At 43.4% G+C, this 13,702-nt stretch overlaps 1 protein-coding gene across 2 annotated transcripts in view; it reads left to right on the plus strand.

Moving 5' to 3' along the window:
- NCKIPSD (NCK interacting protein with SH3 domain) overlaps positions 1-13,702 on the plus strand; it is a 95,686-nt gene that overhangs the window by 66,830 nt on the left and 15,154 nt on the right. For both annotated transcript variants that reach the window (XM_079967016.1, XM_079967017.1), the window contains 4 exons: positions 698-868; positions 1,960-2,046; positions 4,402-4,540; positions 12,940-13,020. In XM_079967016.1, the coding sequence (XP_079823142.1) occupies positions 698-868; positions 1,960-2,046; positions 4,402-4,540; positions 12,940-13,020 (478 nt within the window). The remainder of the gene's footprint in view (positions 1-697; positions 869-1,959; positions 2,047-4,401; positions 4,541-12,939; positions 13,021-13,702) is intronic.

Genomic DNA, 13,702 nt, shown 5'->3' on the forward strand with positions numbered 1-13,702 from the left:
CCCCACAACAAACACTCTGTGAGGTGAGTGAGGCTGAGAGACTTCAGAGAAGTGTGACTAGCCCAAGGTCACCCAGCAGCTGCATGTGGAGGAGCGGAGACGCGAACCCGGTTCCCCAGATTACAAGACTACCGCTCTTAACCACTACACCACACTGGCTCACAGATATGATTGTGCCCAATGAGCTGTATTGTGTTGACACTTCTGCTCCCCAGGTTATACACATCTTTGAGGAATATCGTTTTCTGTGTACCAGCTGAATTAACTAATTGTTCAAGCTGTTTGCCATCCATTTCCCAGGACACTGAGCAGAACAGACATTTCAGTTTTCAGAGTACTAATTCATGCTTATGACTGAGTGTATTCTCATAAGTGATACTAACCCCATTCAACCTCTTGTGGCCAGTTCAAATAAAACCTTTATTATTATGACCAATGGCCATTAAGAAACCAGGGTAAGAAAAAAATAGAAGACATTATCCGGATGTGGAATAAAATAAAGTAAAATAAGTCACTTGTGGCATTTATGGATGCCTGTGCGTGAATTTGCAAATGGCAGTTCATTGAAGGCCTTCACTTGGAAGGTGCACTTACCTTAGCCATTTAAATCTCAGTTGAAAATTAAATTATAGTTGAAAACAAGTGCTTTTCCAGTAAGTGCTCACTGTTAAAGCGATGTATATTATATTTGTTGCAGGATCTTTGTTCAGGACTGCCTTCTGGTCAGATCTGCCATGACGAACAGAGGCTAAAGGTTATTTTTGCAGATCTGGCCCGCCATAAGGATGATGCCCAGCAACGCAGCTGGGCCCTCTATGAAGATGAAAACGTCATTTGCTGTTACTTGGAGGAACTGCTTCGTATTCTGGTAATTTCCTGCTCTGGCTTTTGCATGGCTGGAGACTTGGTTACTTTCTCAGAATTCTGTTCAGCAGAAATGTAAAATTTGATTTATGTATTATTTATTGAATTTATACCCCCACGTATCCTCCCGGAGGAGCCCTGAGTAGCAATCAAGACAGGGTAACTTAGAGCTTTCCAAACTTTTCATGTTGGTGACACACTTTTTAGACATGCATCATTTTGCGACATAGTAATTCAGTTTTACCCATTAAACTAGCCCCTTTCCAGCCCCAAGAGGAGCACTGGGAAGCGTTCGCTTAACACAACTACACACTGCAGCCAACACACTAACATGTTGCGACAGTTTGGAAAGCTCTGGTATAACTTTTTAGCTGGGGTGGGGGATGAAAAAAAAATGATACAGATGCATTTCTGTTATATATGTGGCATGATAACCTTGTCTTGATCCATATCTCTCTTGAGAGGCCAGCATGTGTACGAACATGAATGTGAACTGAAATGTGAAATTGCCTAATGCTGCTTGTTTTTAGCGTGAACTTCAATAGTGTTTCTAAAGTAAGGAGTCTGCAGGTGGGAATTTACATTAAAAGGCCGACTCTTTCAGAAGAAGCATCTATTAGCAAGCGGGAAAGTCCAAAACAACTTATACCTCTCATATTTGGTGCATTTTAGTGAATGTTCATTGTTTAAGGATGTGATTGGCTCAAGGGGCTCCTTTTCCTCCTCCAGGCCTGAAATAGGAAATTTGTGGGTTGGGGGGAAACCCTTATAAGTTATTTTGTCTTCCAGAATGAGAGATAAATTACTTTATAGGTAGTGGCATGCTCTTGTTGGGCCTTTCAGCAGCTTGCTTAGCTCTCTGGAATTATATATGTTTTTTTGTTTGGACCATACATCTATAGACTGTTTTTGTTTCAGGACAGAGACTTGCTTCAGTACTGAATGTAACTTTAGTTTGCATTATATTAGTTTATGTTTGGGGAATGGAAAGATTGCGGTTTGGGACAGATCTGCAGGTTCATCTTGCATGGCTATTGTCAGAAACAATCCATTCTTGGTTCACTGGGAAACTGATTTTTCTATCCACATTTCCAGACCGATGCGGATCCTGAAGTCTGCAAGAAGATGTGCAAGAAGAATGACTTCGAATCGGTTATGTCCCTTGTTACATATTATCAGATGGTATGAGGCTGCAGTCAATATTTTTTGTTTCTAGAGAATGGTAGAGGATTTTTATCCCATGTTGATGGCCTTTCAGCTGATTCCCTGGTGGCCAGCTGGAATGCAGAGTTAACCAGGGCTATCGACTGTCTGGCTCCAAAGTGCCCTCTCCGATTGCATGGAGCCCAGACAGTCCCGTGGTTTTCCCCAGAGCTGAGAGCGATGAAACAGTCGTTGAAACGGCTAGAGGGCCAGTGGCGGAAAACTTACTCTGACCGGACATGGGTGTAGAGCTCAAGAGTGGCTGAGGAAACCCAGCCAGATGGGCGGGGTATACATAAATTATTATTATTATTGTTATCATCATCATCATCATCATCATCGCAGCTGCATGTAGGGGCACACTGTTTTTATGTAATCCTTGTTCACAAATCAAAACTGATGGAGAGTTTTTGGGGACAGGAATAAGTGAAAATGTGAACACAAGTTTACAACAGTGTTGTCAAGAACCTTAACCTCCTCCTGGCATTCTCAGTTCCAGGAATATTTCTAATTGGTTTGTCTAGCCTGTGAATAGTGAACCTTTAGCCATGCAGATGCTGTCTGATTGGTTTGTCTAGCCTGTGAATAATGAACCTTTAGCCATCCAGGTGCTGTTGGAGTCCAACTCCCATCTGGCCAGTGGTTATAGATAATGGATGTTGTAGTCTGGCAACATCTGGTGGGGGGCACAGTTTCCCCATGCATGGGCTTGTCAGTTAAATCAGGCAACTATGAAGGCCATAGTATTCCACACTACAATCAAGTAGCCAAAGAGTAAGAGCAAAGGAAGAATATGAGCATGCTGAGTGTGAGCTTAACACTGTAAATCTAGAGAGCGTAAGCTGTAAATGAACCCATAACAAAGGACTGCTTATTTCCAAAGTTTATTTGTGGTATCAGGAAAAGTGTGCCTGACAACAAGCCTTATATCTGGGTCATGGACACATCTCTGCTAGCAGCTTGGAAGATAAATCTAGCTGCCCCTTATAAAAACACACAAAACACTCCACTCAGGAACAGAGGTAGCTGCTTTGCTGTCATCGAGAGGAAGGATTTCTGAGAATGCCTTGGGAACATTGGCAGGCTGTTCCTGCTCTTCTCTTAATTGATGCACATCTGTGCATTCATAAACAGCTTTGGGTAGGAAATTAGGTTATGAAGATACTTCTCTGGGACAAAGGAAGGAAATCAAGTATGCGGAGGAACATGTAGGTGTTTCTCTTTAGTGCCTACAAGAATGCTTCTTTGCTCCATCCCTTTCCGAGGGCTCACTGTTACAGCCATCTGCCCTAGATAATCCACTCTCCTATGCTTGTCATAATTAATTCATGTTATTTTAAACATGTTTTTATTTTAAAAAATCCAGCGCATGGAAAGTAGGGGGAGGTCTCTAGTGTACTGCTGGAGCATCTTCTTTGCATGCCGAAGGTTCCCGGTTCAATGCCCAGCATCGCCAGGTAGGGCTGGGAGATGGAGATATTCCTGCCTAAAACCCCAGGCAGCCACTACCAGTCATTGTAGTTGCGTCTGAACTAGATCGACCAACGGTATGACTTGGTACGAGGCATGTTCCTGTGTGGTGAGAGTTGCCATTGTGACAGATAGTCCACTTGTATGGATCAGAAATTAGTATTACAAGTGTAACGTTTCCTTTCTGTGATGAAATATCTGAAAGGATCTTCACACACAAAAAGAAATTATAGAGGAGTTGGAGTTATTTATTAGTGGATAATTCATCTGTTCCCAGTTGTATCAATTAGAAGACTCTCTCTTGAGGAGTAAGCTTACTTTCCTCTAATCCCAAACAATGCTTGGATTGCACTCTATCACAAAACTTGTGTGATGCTACAAATTGACACAGAAGGCAAATTGGAAGGTGGTAATAAATGGGTCTGCCTCAAGTAGGAAGAGGTTATCTGGTACTGTCTTGTAGTGTTTAGAGCTGGTTTCGACAAACCAGGAAGTCTAGGTTAACTGTCATTCCTCTGTACTTCGAGTCCAGGAAACAGTGGTTAATAACTCCCAAACAAGCTGTAGCTTCATTTCTGGCTTGTCACTAACCTTGGTTTCCTGGTTTATTGATTATCTTATTCATAAAGAACTAGGCAAGAAACACTAATGGTGAAATCCCGTTCACCACCATTTTCCATACCCTGAAAGACCAGCTTCCATGTGAGCTCACTAACTTGAAACTGTTCCAGTGAAGATAAATGTACTCGCTTTGCTGAGCTCAGTTCTTAAACTAAATACTTAACCTTGGTGAGTACTGATAGCAAACAGGAAGTATTTTCCTGGCATTTTGTCATTTAAAATTTGTCGTTTAAAACTTTTTAGGAGCACAGAGTGTCATTACGGCTACTGCTTCTGAAGTGTTTTGGAGCAATGTGCAACTTGGATGCTGCTATTATCTCTGCTCTGGTGAATTCGGTCCTGCCAATGGAGCTAGCTCGAGACATGCAGACTCATACCCAAGGTAAGGCAAGCTTATAAAATGGCTCTTGCTACATCTCTGCTGCTGGTCATGGAGATCTCGAGGTGTTATTATTATTATTATTATTATTATTATTATTATTATTATTATTACTACTACTACTACTACTACTACTGCTGCTGCTGCTACTACCGACCTACCTACCCACCCACCCATCTGATCTGACTGGGTTGCCCCAGCCACTCTGGGCAGCTTGTGGGGTATTGTGGGGTTATGAAGATTGGGCATCCAAAATAATTGTTATAGGTATTTGGACAGCAATCTAATCCACCATTGCAAGAGCCTCTGAGATGGGTGTTAGTAGGAAATTAAGACTGATGGGCACAGTGGAGTTATGCCACCAAGTTGAAGCAGGGCTGAGGCTGGACTATAAACAGGAAGAAAAGAGAGGGAGGGAGAGTAGATCTGAAAGTACATTATCTTACCCGTATCCTTGATCAATTGCCTGGCATTTCTTCCATTCTTCTACATCCTTGGAAATCCTGTTGCAAGCTGAGGAAGCAGCTCACGATAGCCAAAGAAAGAGTGCTTGAGTTTTAGTTTGGGTTTTGCAAGCATCTCCCGGGTAGCTGAGTGAGTAGTAAGGTGCTGGTCTATGTGTTTTGAGTTTACTGGCCTCCTTCTAAATGATCATCCAAGTAGCTTCTGTTTCCATTTCCCCAGCTAAACTCTTCAAATCTTGCTCATTCTGAATTGTCATGAATTTGGGCCCCTTGGATTGTAGTTGAATGTTCCGTTTTGAGTATTTGGCTTCACTAGCATTTCATTTAAGTGACTGCATGTCTCCCAGGTAAACCTTCAAGTGGCTCAGAAGATGGCTTGAGTGAGTTTGGAGACCATTAATAAAGGTTTTTTGGGGGGACGATACCTTGACCGTTCTATGATGGAAAGTGTATGTAAATCTTGGGGAAGGGTGGCCTTGTGTATTTCTGATTTAGAAATGAGGGAAGAGCAATAGCATGAATATGGCTGGGTGGGGGGTGAACTTGCCTGGTTCAGGCAGTTTAAAAAGGCGGAGTAGATCTTGATCTCATGGGTGACCTCGTGTGAAGCCATGTCTTTGAAAGCAAAGTTTTGCAGAAGAAAAAGATTGGAAGTGCTTTCATTAGACAGAGAACATTTTTTATTAACTAGGTTTAGCAGAGCCAGCTACTTCTGCTCTTCGATATGTATAAAATATGCAGCAGGCTGAATAAATTAATTCTGCAGTTTGTTTATTGCTGCCAAGTGCCGATTTAAATCTCTTGGCTTTCTATCTGTTCCATGGCTTTGATGGGCAATGCATACATATCTCGGAGAAAGAAGCCAATGGTGTCTTTATAGTGGGCTGTGTCTTGTTTCCTTTTACCTTTTTATATTCAGTTGCTGAACGTGGAATAGTTAAAAAAAAGAGTTGCTGTCTTTGACTTAGCGGTGATGTCACTTGTTGCCATCTAGTACACTGGCAAAAGAGTGGGAGTTTTCTTGGGATTTAATGGGCTATTTGATTTTTAAAAAAATCAGTTAAGTATCCCTTAAAAATTATCTGGCTTAGTATCACACACACACACATGCTGCAACGGACTGCCACCATGGGAACTAGTTTAATTAGAACTCTGAAACTAATGCAGGCGCAAATGATAAAGTCTAGACCCTTAATCTTTTAAAACTGAATCCATAATCCACTATCAAACGTGGCATTAACAGCCTGCTTTTCTATACAAATGAATAACCCTTTGAAGGTAAGCATTATAAATGATCATTATATGACTACCCATATTTGCATCCCATCCTTTGACTGAGGTCAGGGTAGTGAGCTACCTGTACAGGTGAATTAACTCACTTTGTCCTCATAGCGTACTAGTGAGAGGTTAGACAGATGGTGTTAGCTGTGTAAGCTTAACTCTGATCTTCCCAGTCCAAGTTCAGCGCTAACCTTTGCACCCCACTGCCTCCTGCGATACAATCCTGTTCAGGTCTGCTCAGACATCCCAAGTCTTCTGATAAAGGATTTGGAAGCTTAATGGCTTCAATCTAGAGTTACGGGTTAGAGGGAAGAACCGGATATTTACCAAACGGGTGCAACATAGCTATGGTAATGAGAAACTGGGTTCCATCTGTCTAGGGTGCAAACAGATCTGTTTGATAAGTCTAAACAGAGGCTCACTACACAGTTTCTTTGAAGAACAAAACTTTGAAGAGAATCCATTGGCCATCTTTAAGAAAATCACAGTTCTGTTTTGTTTCATTTGTCGCATTCAAAAATCATTTGAGGGGTACACTCGGGTGCTAAGCATAGGGTTGATATGTACGAGTAAGACGGCCTTTCCTCAGTGCAAGCAGCAAACAAGAGAGGGGGGATTAATTAAAGCCAGCAGAAGCACAAGGTAGGCTAGAGAACATGAATGCCCTGTGCTCGATCGGATGCAACTCTAAGCCTTGCTGAGCTGCAAGGGGCTGAGAGGGAATGCCAGGCTGCTGTTATCTGCATACAGATAGCCAAGATTGTTCTGCCCTGAAGGTATAAAAAATCCGACAGTCACACTTAACACAAACAAAATGGGAAAACTACAGAGCAGAACTAGCATGGGGAGCAGGCGGGCGATGTGTGTTCTTGAGTGGGTGGGATGGTGATCTGGGAGATGGCAACTGGCTTCTTACGCAACGACCCAGCTATGCTCTGTGATACATTCATTCATTCCCTGTGTTGCTGCAATGCAAATATGATCTGTGCCTTCACTTTATACTTGTTATGCTTATAGATGTCTGAGCTTTCTCTTTATCACAGCAGTTTATTGATTGTCCACAGTGTCTGAAGTTGTTAGCATTTTTTATCTTGGCATGCAAAAGTCTCTGTAAGGGTGTTTATTTCTGCTGGTTAAGATGGCAGTACTTGAAGCTGTAGTTCTCATTGTTCACTCTAGCAGGAAGCTTGCCTGGATTTCAAGATTAGTCCTAGCTTGCTGGCATCTAAAAATAAACTTTTGGCTCCATACATCACTAATTTATAAGTTCATCTACAGGCAGATGTTTTTATTCTGTACTCCGTATTTCTCACAAATGGATTCCTTTTTTCATCTACTGCTTGGATAATTCAGAATTCAGGTGCCCTTTTAGACCTCTGCTGGGGGGCGCTGAAAAAGAAGGTCTTTTTTGTCTCCTGTTTCTTCCTTCCTCCTACAAGTCTATCTTGCCAGAGCTGTGTGGTAGCACCTGCACAACCTGGCCAGCCAATTTAGCTGTCACCAAATGTGCAGACCATGTTCTCCTGGTAGCTGCCCTGGGCTGTTCCTTTGTGATCTCCCTACAGATAGTACCTTCCAGTCTTCTAGAGTCAGCCTCTGGCTTTGTGGCCAGTAGTTGCTTCCTGGTTACTATTAACTAGCTTTTGTGCAATTGCGCCCTAACAGTTTTGTTTTTCAATTCTGCGCGCTTCAAATACAATACAAATAAGCTGCTAAGGGAAGAGACCATAAGGCTAGATTATAAATATTACATATGCTTTTGTTTGACTGAAGCATCTGCTTCTGGAAAGGTATTCTGCCCCATGCCCTCCTGTCACGTTTATTTTCAGCTTGAGCATTTTCTATCCCCACACAGCACATCTGAGGAGCATTCATCTTGTGCACACACTATTGCTCATGTGTTAGCAATGGCAGACCTTGACAGGTATGTGATTTTGACAGCCAAAACTATCCAGCGCTTTCCCTTCATGTCACTTACCAGTTCATTTGAAATAACACTTCACAATGAAACAGGACTGATCACCGAGACAATGAAAAAGTGGCAAGGGGCAGTGAATACTTTGCCACCGGTCCATGTCAGCCATTTCTTTCTTTCCAGGGGCCATTTTGTGCAACAGTGCTTAGATGATTTCTTTTTCTTTCTTTTTTTTGCTGTTGCTGTCACAAAACTGTAAACAGATTCTCTCATGAAAAATGACCTTGAGTGCTGGAGTGATAGAGGCTTACTTTGTTGCTTGGAACTTGGGAATCGAGGCTGATCTGTCTTCTGATAGACTGCAGAGCATCTAATCCCTTTTGCGGATGGCAAAGAGCAGAGCAATCCATGCCAACTCTCAGGCGGCTGGGGATTGTTGTCAAGCAGGTTCCATTGGATCCTGCCTGGTGCTTAAAGAGGAATACTGGAGGCTAAAGCTCTCTGCATGGATTCTGGATGCTTTTGATGAAATAATGCTTTCCCCTTGTGCTGATGCAAGCACCTTGGCTGCTGTCCAACTTTTCCTGCTAGATGCTTCTTGCCCCTGGACAGCCACTTTCCTGTGGTGCTTCTAGTCTGCAAATCTTTTCCACATGGTATTTTTTGGGGGAAGCTTATTATAAGACGCAGCAAGGCAGTATTAACTAGAACAATTCTGTTTATAATCCACTCCTGTAATCAACTGTCCCTTGCCATTGCTACATAGAGACACAACACTGCTGTCAGTTCTGCATTTTTCTTTTGCTCTCTCCTTTTTTATGAGCTTCACTTTTCGAGCCCTTCCAAAGTCCTAATCTTCCTTTGTTGCATTTGTGGTCCAGAGGATTGGCTTAGTGGTTAAGTTCAGAAAACATTCAAGCTGACTCAAAACTCTGGGTAATGCGGTTTTCATTTCCTCTGCCCTTCATAAATTGGCCTCAGCTTTGTGTGTAGTGTCAGTCATCAGAGGTCCCCCCTGGTGAATTGCAGTACTGTGTCTTCAAAGTGAATTGGGTTGAATCGTGGTTTTTCAGTCTTCGTAGAGCTACTGGTACCCCTTTCCCCTCCTCCTTTAATATGCCAGGATAGAAAAGTGACTGGTCACATTTGCTAAGGATGCACGATTTTGCCATGGCTTAAGAGAAATGAACTAGGTGCTCAGAACAATCTTAAGGTTTTGTATCAATGAATTTAGCATGCACTGAATAATTGAATTAGCTTACATATTGCATTCGGCTTCTAGCATTCCAGATATATTTCTTACAAATCTTTAATTGCCTTAGCTCTTTTCATTCCTCTGCGAGTAACTGCTACTGGGTACAATACCAGAGAAAATGGTAGCAGGGGCCAGTGGCAGCTTGTACGTTGCCACTGCTGCCCAGTGCAAAACCTGCTGCAGTGATGGCTAGATATCTTTAGAAGGCCCATCAGCCCCAAATAGTTCCCTGCTTAGAATCCCCATACACTGGCGGGCGTGCTATTTGAATAGCAGAGACCCTATACAGCAGAACATGTTTCATTGTTCTGCTCTTTCCTTGTTTTAGTTTTAGGGTGCTTTTGAGTTGTTGACATATTGTCAGATCATATATCGTTTCCCCCAGTTTCTTCATCCTTTCTCTTGGCTAACTGGGGCTTCTGCTCCTTGACTCCTTTCCCAGGCAGCCAAAGGCCTTCTCCCAGGCAGCTGCACCCATAAACAAAGCTGATGGTGTCTGGACACGAGAGTTTCCCCTACAGGGCACATTTGCTGGTAAAATAACAGAGCGAGGTACATATGAAACATTGGCGCTCCCTAACCTGTTCTGGGGGACGCGGGTGGCGCTGTGGGTAAAAGCCTCAGCGCCTAGGGCTTGCCGATCGAAAGGTCGGCGGTTCGAATCCCCGTGGCGGGGTGCACTCCCGCTGCTCGGTCCCAGCGCCTGCCAACCTAGCAGTTCGAAAGCACCCCCGGGTGCAAGTAGATAAATAGGGACCGCTTACTAGTGGGAAGGTAAACGGCGTTTCCGTGTGCGGCTCTGGCTCGCCAGAGCAGCAATGTCACGCTGGCCACGTGACCCGGAAGTGTCTCCGGACAGCGCTGGCCCCCGGCCTCTTGAGTAGATGGGCGCACAACCCCAGAGTCTGTCAAGACTGGCCCGTATGGGCAGGGGTGCCTTTACCTTTACCTTTTAACCTGTTCTGGAGCTTCGGGGAAACCTGTGTCCAACCCTGCCACAAATTCTTATGTTCATCTGCCTGACTGGCGGTCACATCCAGCAGAGGGGGATGGTTGTGCCAGATGAAAGTTGGGACCCACCCGGGAAACAAAACATGGTGAGAGAGAAATGGACAAATCCACACTTTCAAAGTCCAAGTACTTTCCTGCTAATCGTCACATAGAGTACATAACCCAAGTATTGGCCTATACAGAAATGAGCCAACTTTTACTGGGTTATTCATCGCTGCACATAATAACTAGGCTGTGTAAACCTCTCCATGCTTTAATGATCTCTTGTAAACAGTGCAGTGCATATTTCATTGTGGCCATATGCCCTATCATTGGGCGTTTCTTATTTAAACCCCTACTGGAACATGCCAACTAATTAAGATTCAGGAAAGGCAGTGGCTGTGATTCTGTGGAGCGCTCATGTATAGATGCTGCCAGTGAAAATTGTGCTATGCTAGCAGGCTGCAGGACAGGTTGATGCATGAGGTACAAATGTGCACTGGAAAGGAAGCGAAAACGCACACCTGGAATAGTCTGAATCTCAGGTGACTTGTAGCCAAACTATTGCTGATTTATGAGAAAGAAATGTGTTCTACAGGAATGGCTGTAAAAAACAACAACACCAAACCAAATTACAATATATGCGAGATCTTGAAATACTATTTGTGGTAGGGGAAGCTGTTTAACCCAGTTTTATTATATTTTTTAAATTGTCCTGCTTTTCTTTCACGTAGGAGCTCAACACAATTAACAGAAAAGCAAACAAACAAATCCATATACAAAGGGCAGAATTTAATGTGTGAGCAAATTTCCAATCGTGCCCAGAACCTCCCCTTTCCCCTTTCCCCCTTCCCCCTTGCAGCCCCTCCCCCACTATCCCAAAATCTGTTCCAGAGGCTCCCCATACCTTTTGGAGAAGACTCTGAGGTCCGTGGAAGGCTCTGGGAAGTGGGGTGGGGAGAAGAGTGGTGAAATTCCTCTGGGCAAGCAGAAGTCTGTTCTTCTCCAGCACAGCATTTGATAATGTGCCATACCCCCTGTTTTATTAAAAAGCAATCAAGATCAGAATTTAATACTACAATAATACAATTAGCAGTCAGAGAAATAGGAGAAGAGGTCCTGTCCCGATGTGCATCAGCAATGAGTTAAGACCAGGAATTTTTATTAAATCCATTTTTCTTTAAATGTGTGCTCTAATGCCTTAACCAACCTGGTTTTCCTTTGAAAAGCAAGTTTATCCTCCACAATGAACTTCATTTGTGTAAAATTTACTTCTGGTTTGGTCTAGTCAATTTCACCAATCTGAAATGTATTGGACAAGAGGTGATTAGAATTAGGAAATATGAAAGCAGGGACTGAATAGACTCTTTCCTCTACTGCCGATTATGTTTGTGCTATTAGAGCCAATGGATAGAGGCACCCTTTGCAGTAAGGAGTAAGTCACTACTATTTTGCTCAACAGCAGGGGTGGCTAATCTGTGACTCTCAGGTGTTGATGGGCTACAACTCACATTGTCCTTTACCATTGGGGCTGGTGAGACTTGGAGTCCAACAACATCTGAAGGGCCACAGATTTCCCATCCTTGTCCTGCAGAAATCAAACTCTGTTGCCTTAATCAGACAGAATGGATATCTGAAAGTTCAGTTAGAATTAACGTAGAACAAGGATTGTAGAAAAAAGAAAAATCCAGCAGACGTGGAGCTTGGCCCTTGCCTTTTGCAGTGACATGCTGGTCTTTGGACCAGAGATGAGGAACCTGTGGACCTCCAGATCTTGTTCAACTCCAAGTCCCATCAGCTTTAGCCAGCACGGTCGGGGTCGGGGATGGTGAGAATTATATAGCAACATCTGGCAGTGGGCAAATTCCCTATATTTAAACTTAACAGTTCTGCATGTAGCTCTTGCATACTCCACTTCAAGACTCAAGACTTTGTTGACGGTATCAAATATCAAGAGAAATGTACCATATTGGCCCAAATATAAGCCACACTCTCCCCCCCCCCAAAAAAAAAATTCAACTGTGTAAAGTTAAAATGTGGCTTAAATTTGCGACCTTACAAAAATTGGCTGTTATGATATCATTGCTGAAACACATACAGTAAAATGGAACGGGTGTGAGTGCCTGTGGAATTTTAAGGGAGCTGCTTGTATTTGGGTATTGTCTTTTTTTTTCTTTTCCCCCCTTGAATTTTAAAGGTGCAGCTTATATGCGGTTGCGGCTTTTATTCAGGCCAATACGGTATCAGTTTAAGAGCTGACACCATGCCGGAAATGTAACGCATATCTTCTGATCTGCTGCATTCATTGTATAATCTATTTTTCTATCTTGACTTTTTTCAATGTGGCAGAAATTTTGCCTTAGGGAAGGAAGAGAGCAGACCTTCAAGCAAGCCAGCTGCCTTCCTTCAATGGCTGTTCTAGATGCCTGCCATGTTTAGATCGCATGAGCATGTGCCCTGGCGCAGGTGTAACTGAACTCGTGGCTTTCTTTTCCAGACCATCAGAAGATGTGCTACTCTGCTTTGGTGCTGGCTATGATATTCTGTATGGGAGAACCGCTGCCATATCATCACTATGGTGAGAAAAAGCTCCACCACAGGGGGTGGATGGCAAGCTGCCACTGAGCAGAGGATTTCTGCAGTTTTTTTAACCTATAATTAAAGAGAGACAGCTTGATCCAAGATTGCTCTCCACAGTCTGGGAAACGGCTCACCAAAATGCTTACAGGGAATATGAGAACTGGATGGAGCCCAGATGAGTGAAAACTTGCTTGGTCTTCCCTTCAGAACTGTGTGTTGAATTCAGCTTCCCCGAGATCAGTCAGGACATTTGTTGGAGGGCAGCCATATCTTTCTTATTAGCTGATAAATGGCCCTAAGCCTTCAACTCCGTCCTTCCACAGTCTGTGTCTGTCTATTTCATTTATACCCCACCTTTCCTCCAAGGAGCTCAAAGTAGCATACATAGTTCTCCTCCTCATTTTATCCTCACAACAACCCTGTGCACTAGGTTATGATGAGAGCAGGAGAGACTGGCCCAAGGTCACCCAGTGAGTTTCATGGCTGAGTGGAAATTTGAACACTGGTCTCCCAGATCCTAGCCCAGGCACTCTAACCACTACACCACACTGGCTCTCAGTAAACCACCCTTTCAGGGCAAACAGCAGCTTGGGAGGAGCAACTTTTCAAGAGAAAATATGCAAGAGGAAAGGGGTGAAATCTCCGTCTCCCAGCACCATAGTTACCAATCCTAGTCCCTC

Source organism: Podarcis cretensis (genome assembly GCF_951804945.1).
Source record: "Podarcis cretensis genome assembly, chromosome: 2".
In the NCBI taxonomy this organism is placed as follows: domain Eukaryota; kingdom Metazoa; phylum Chordata; class Lepidosauria; order Squamata; family Lacertidae; genus Podarcis; species Podarcis cretensis.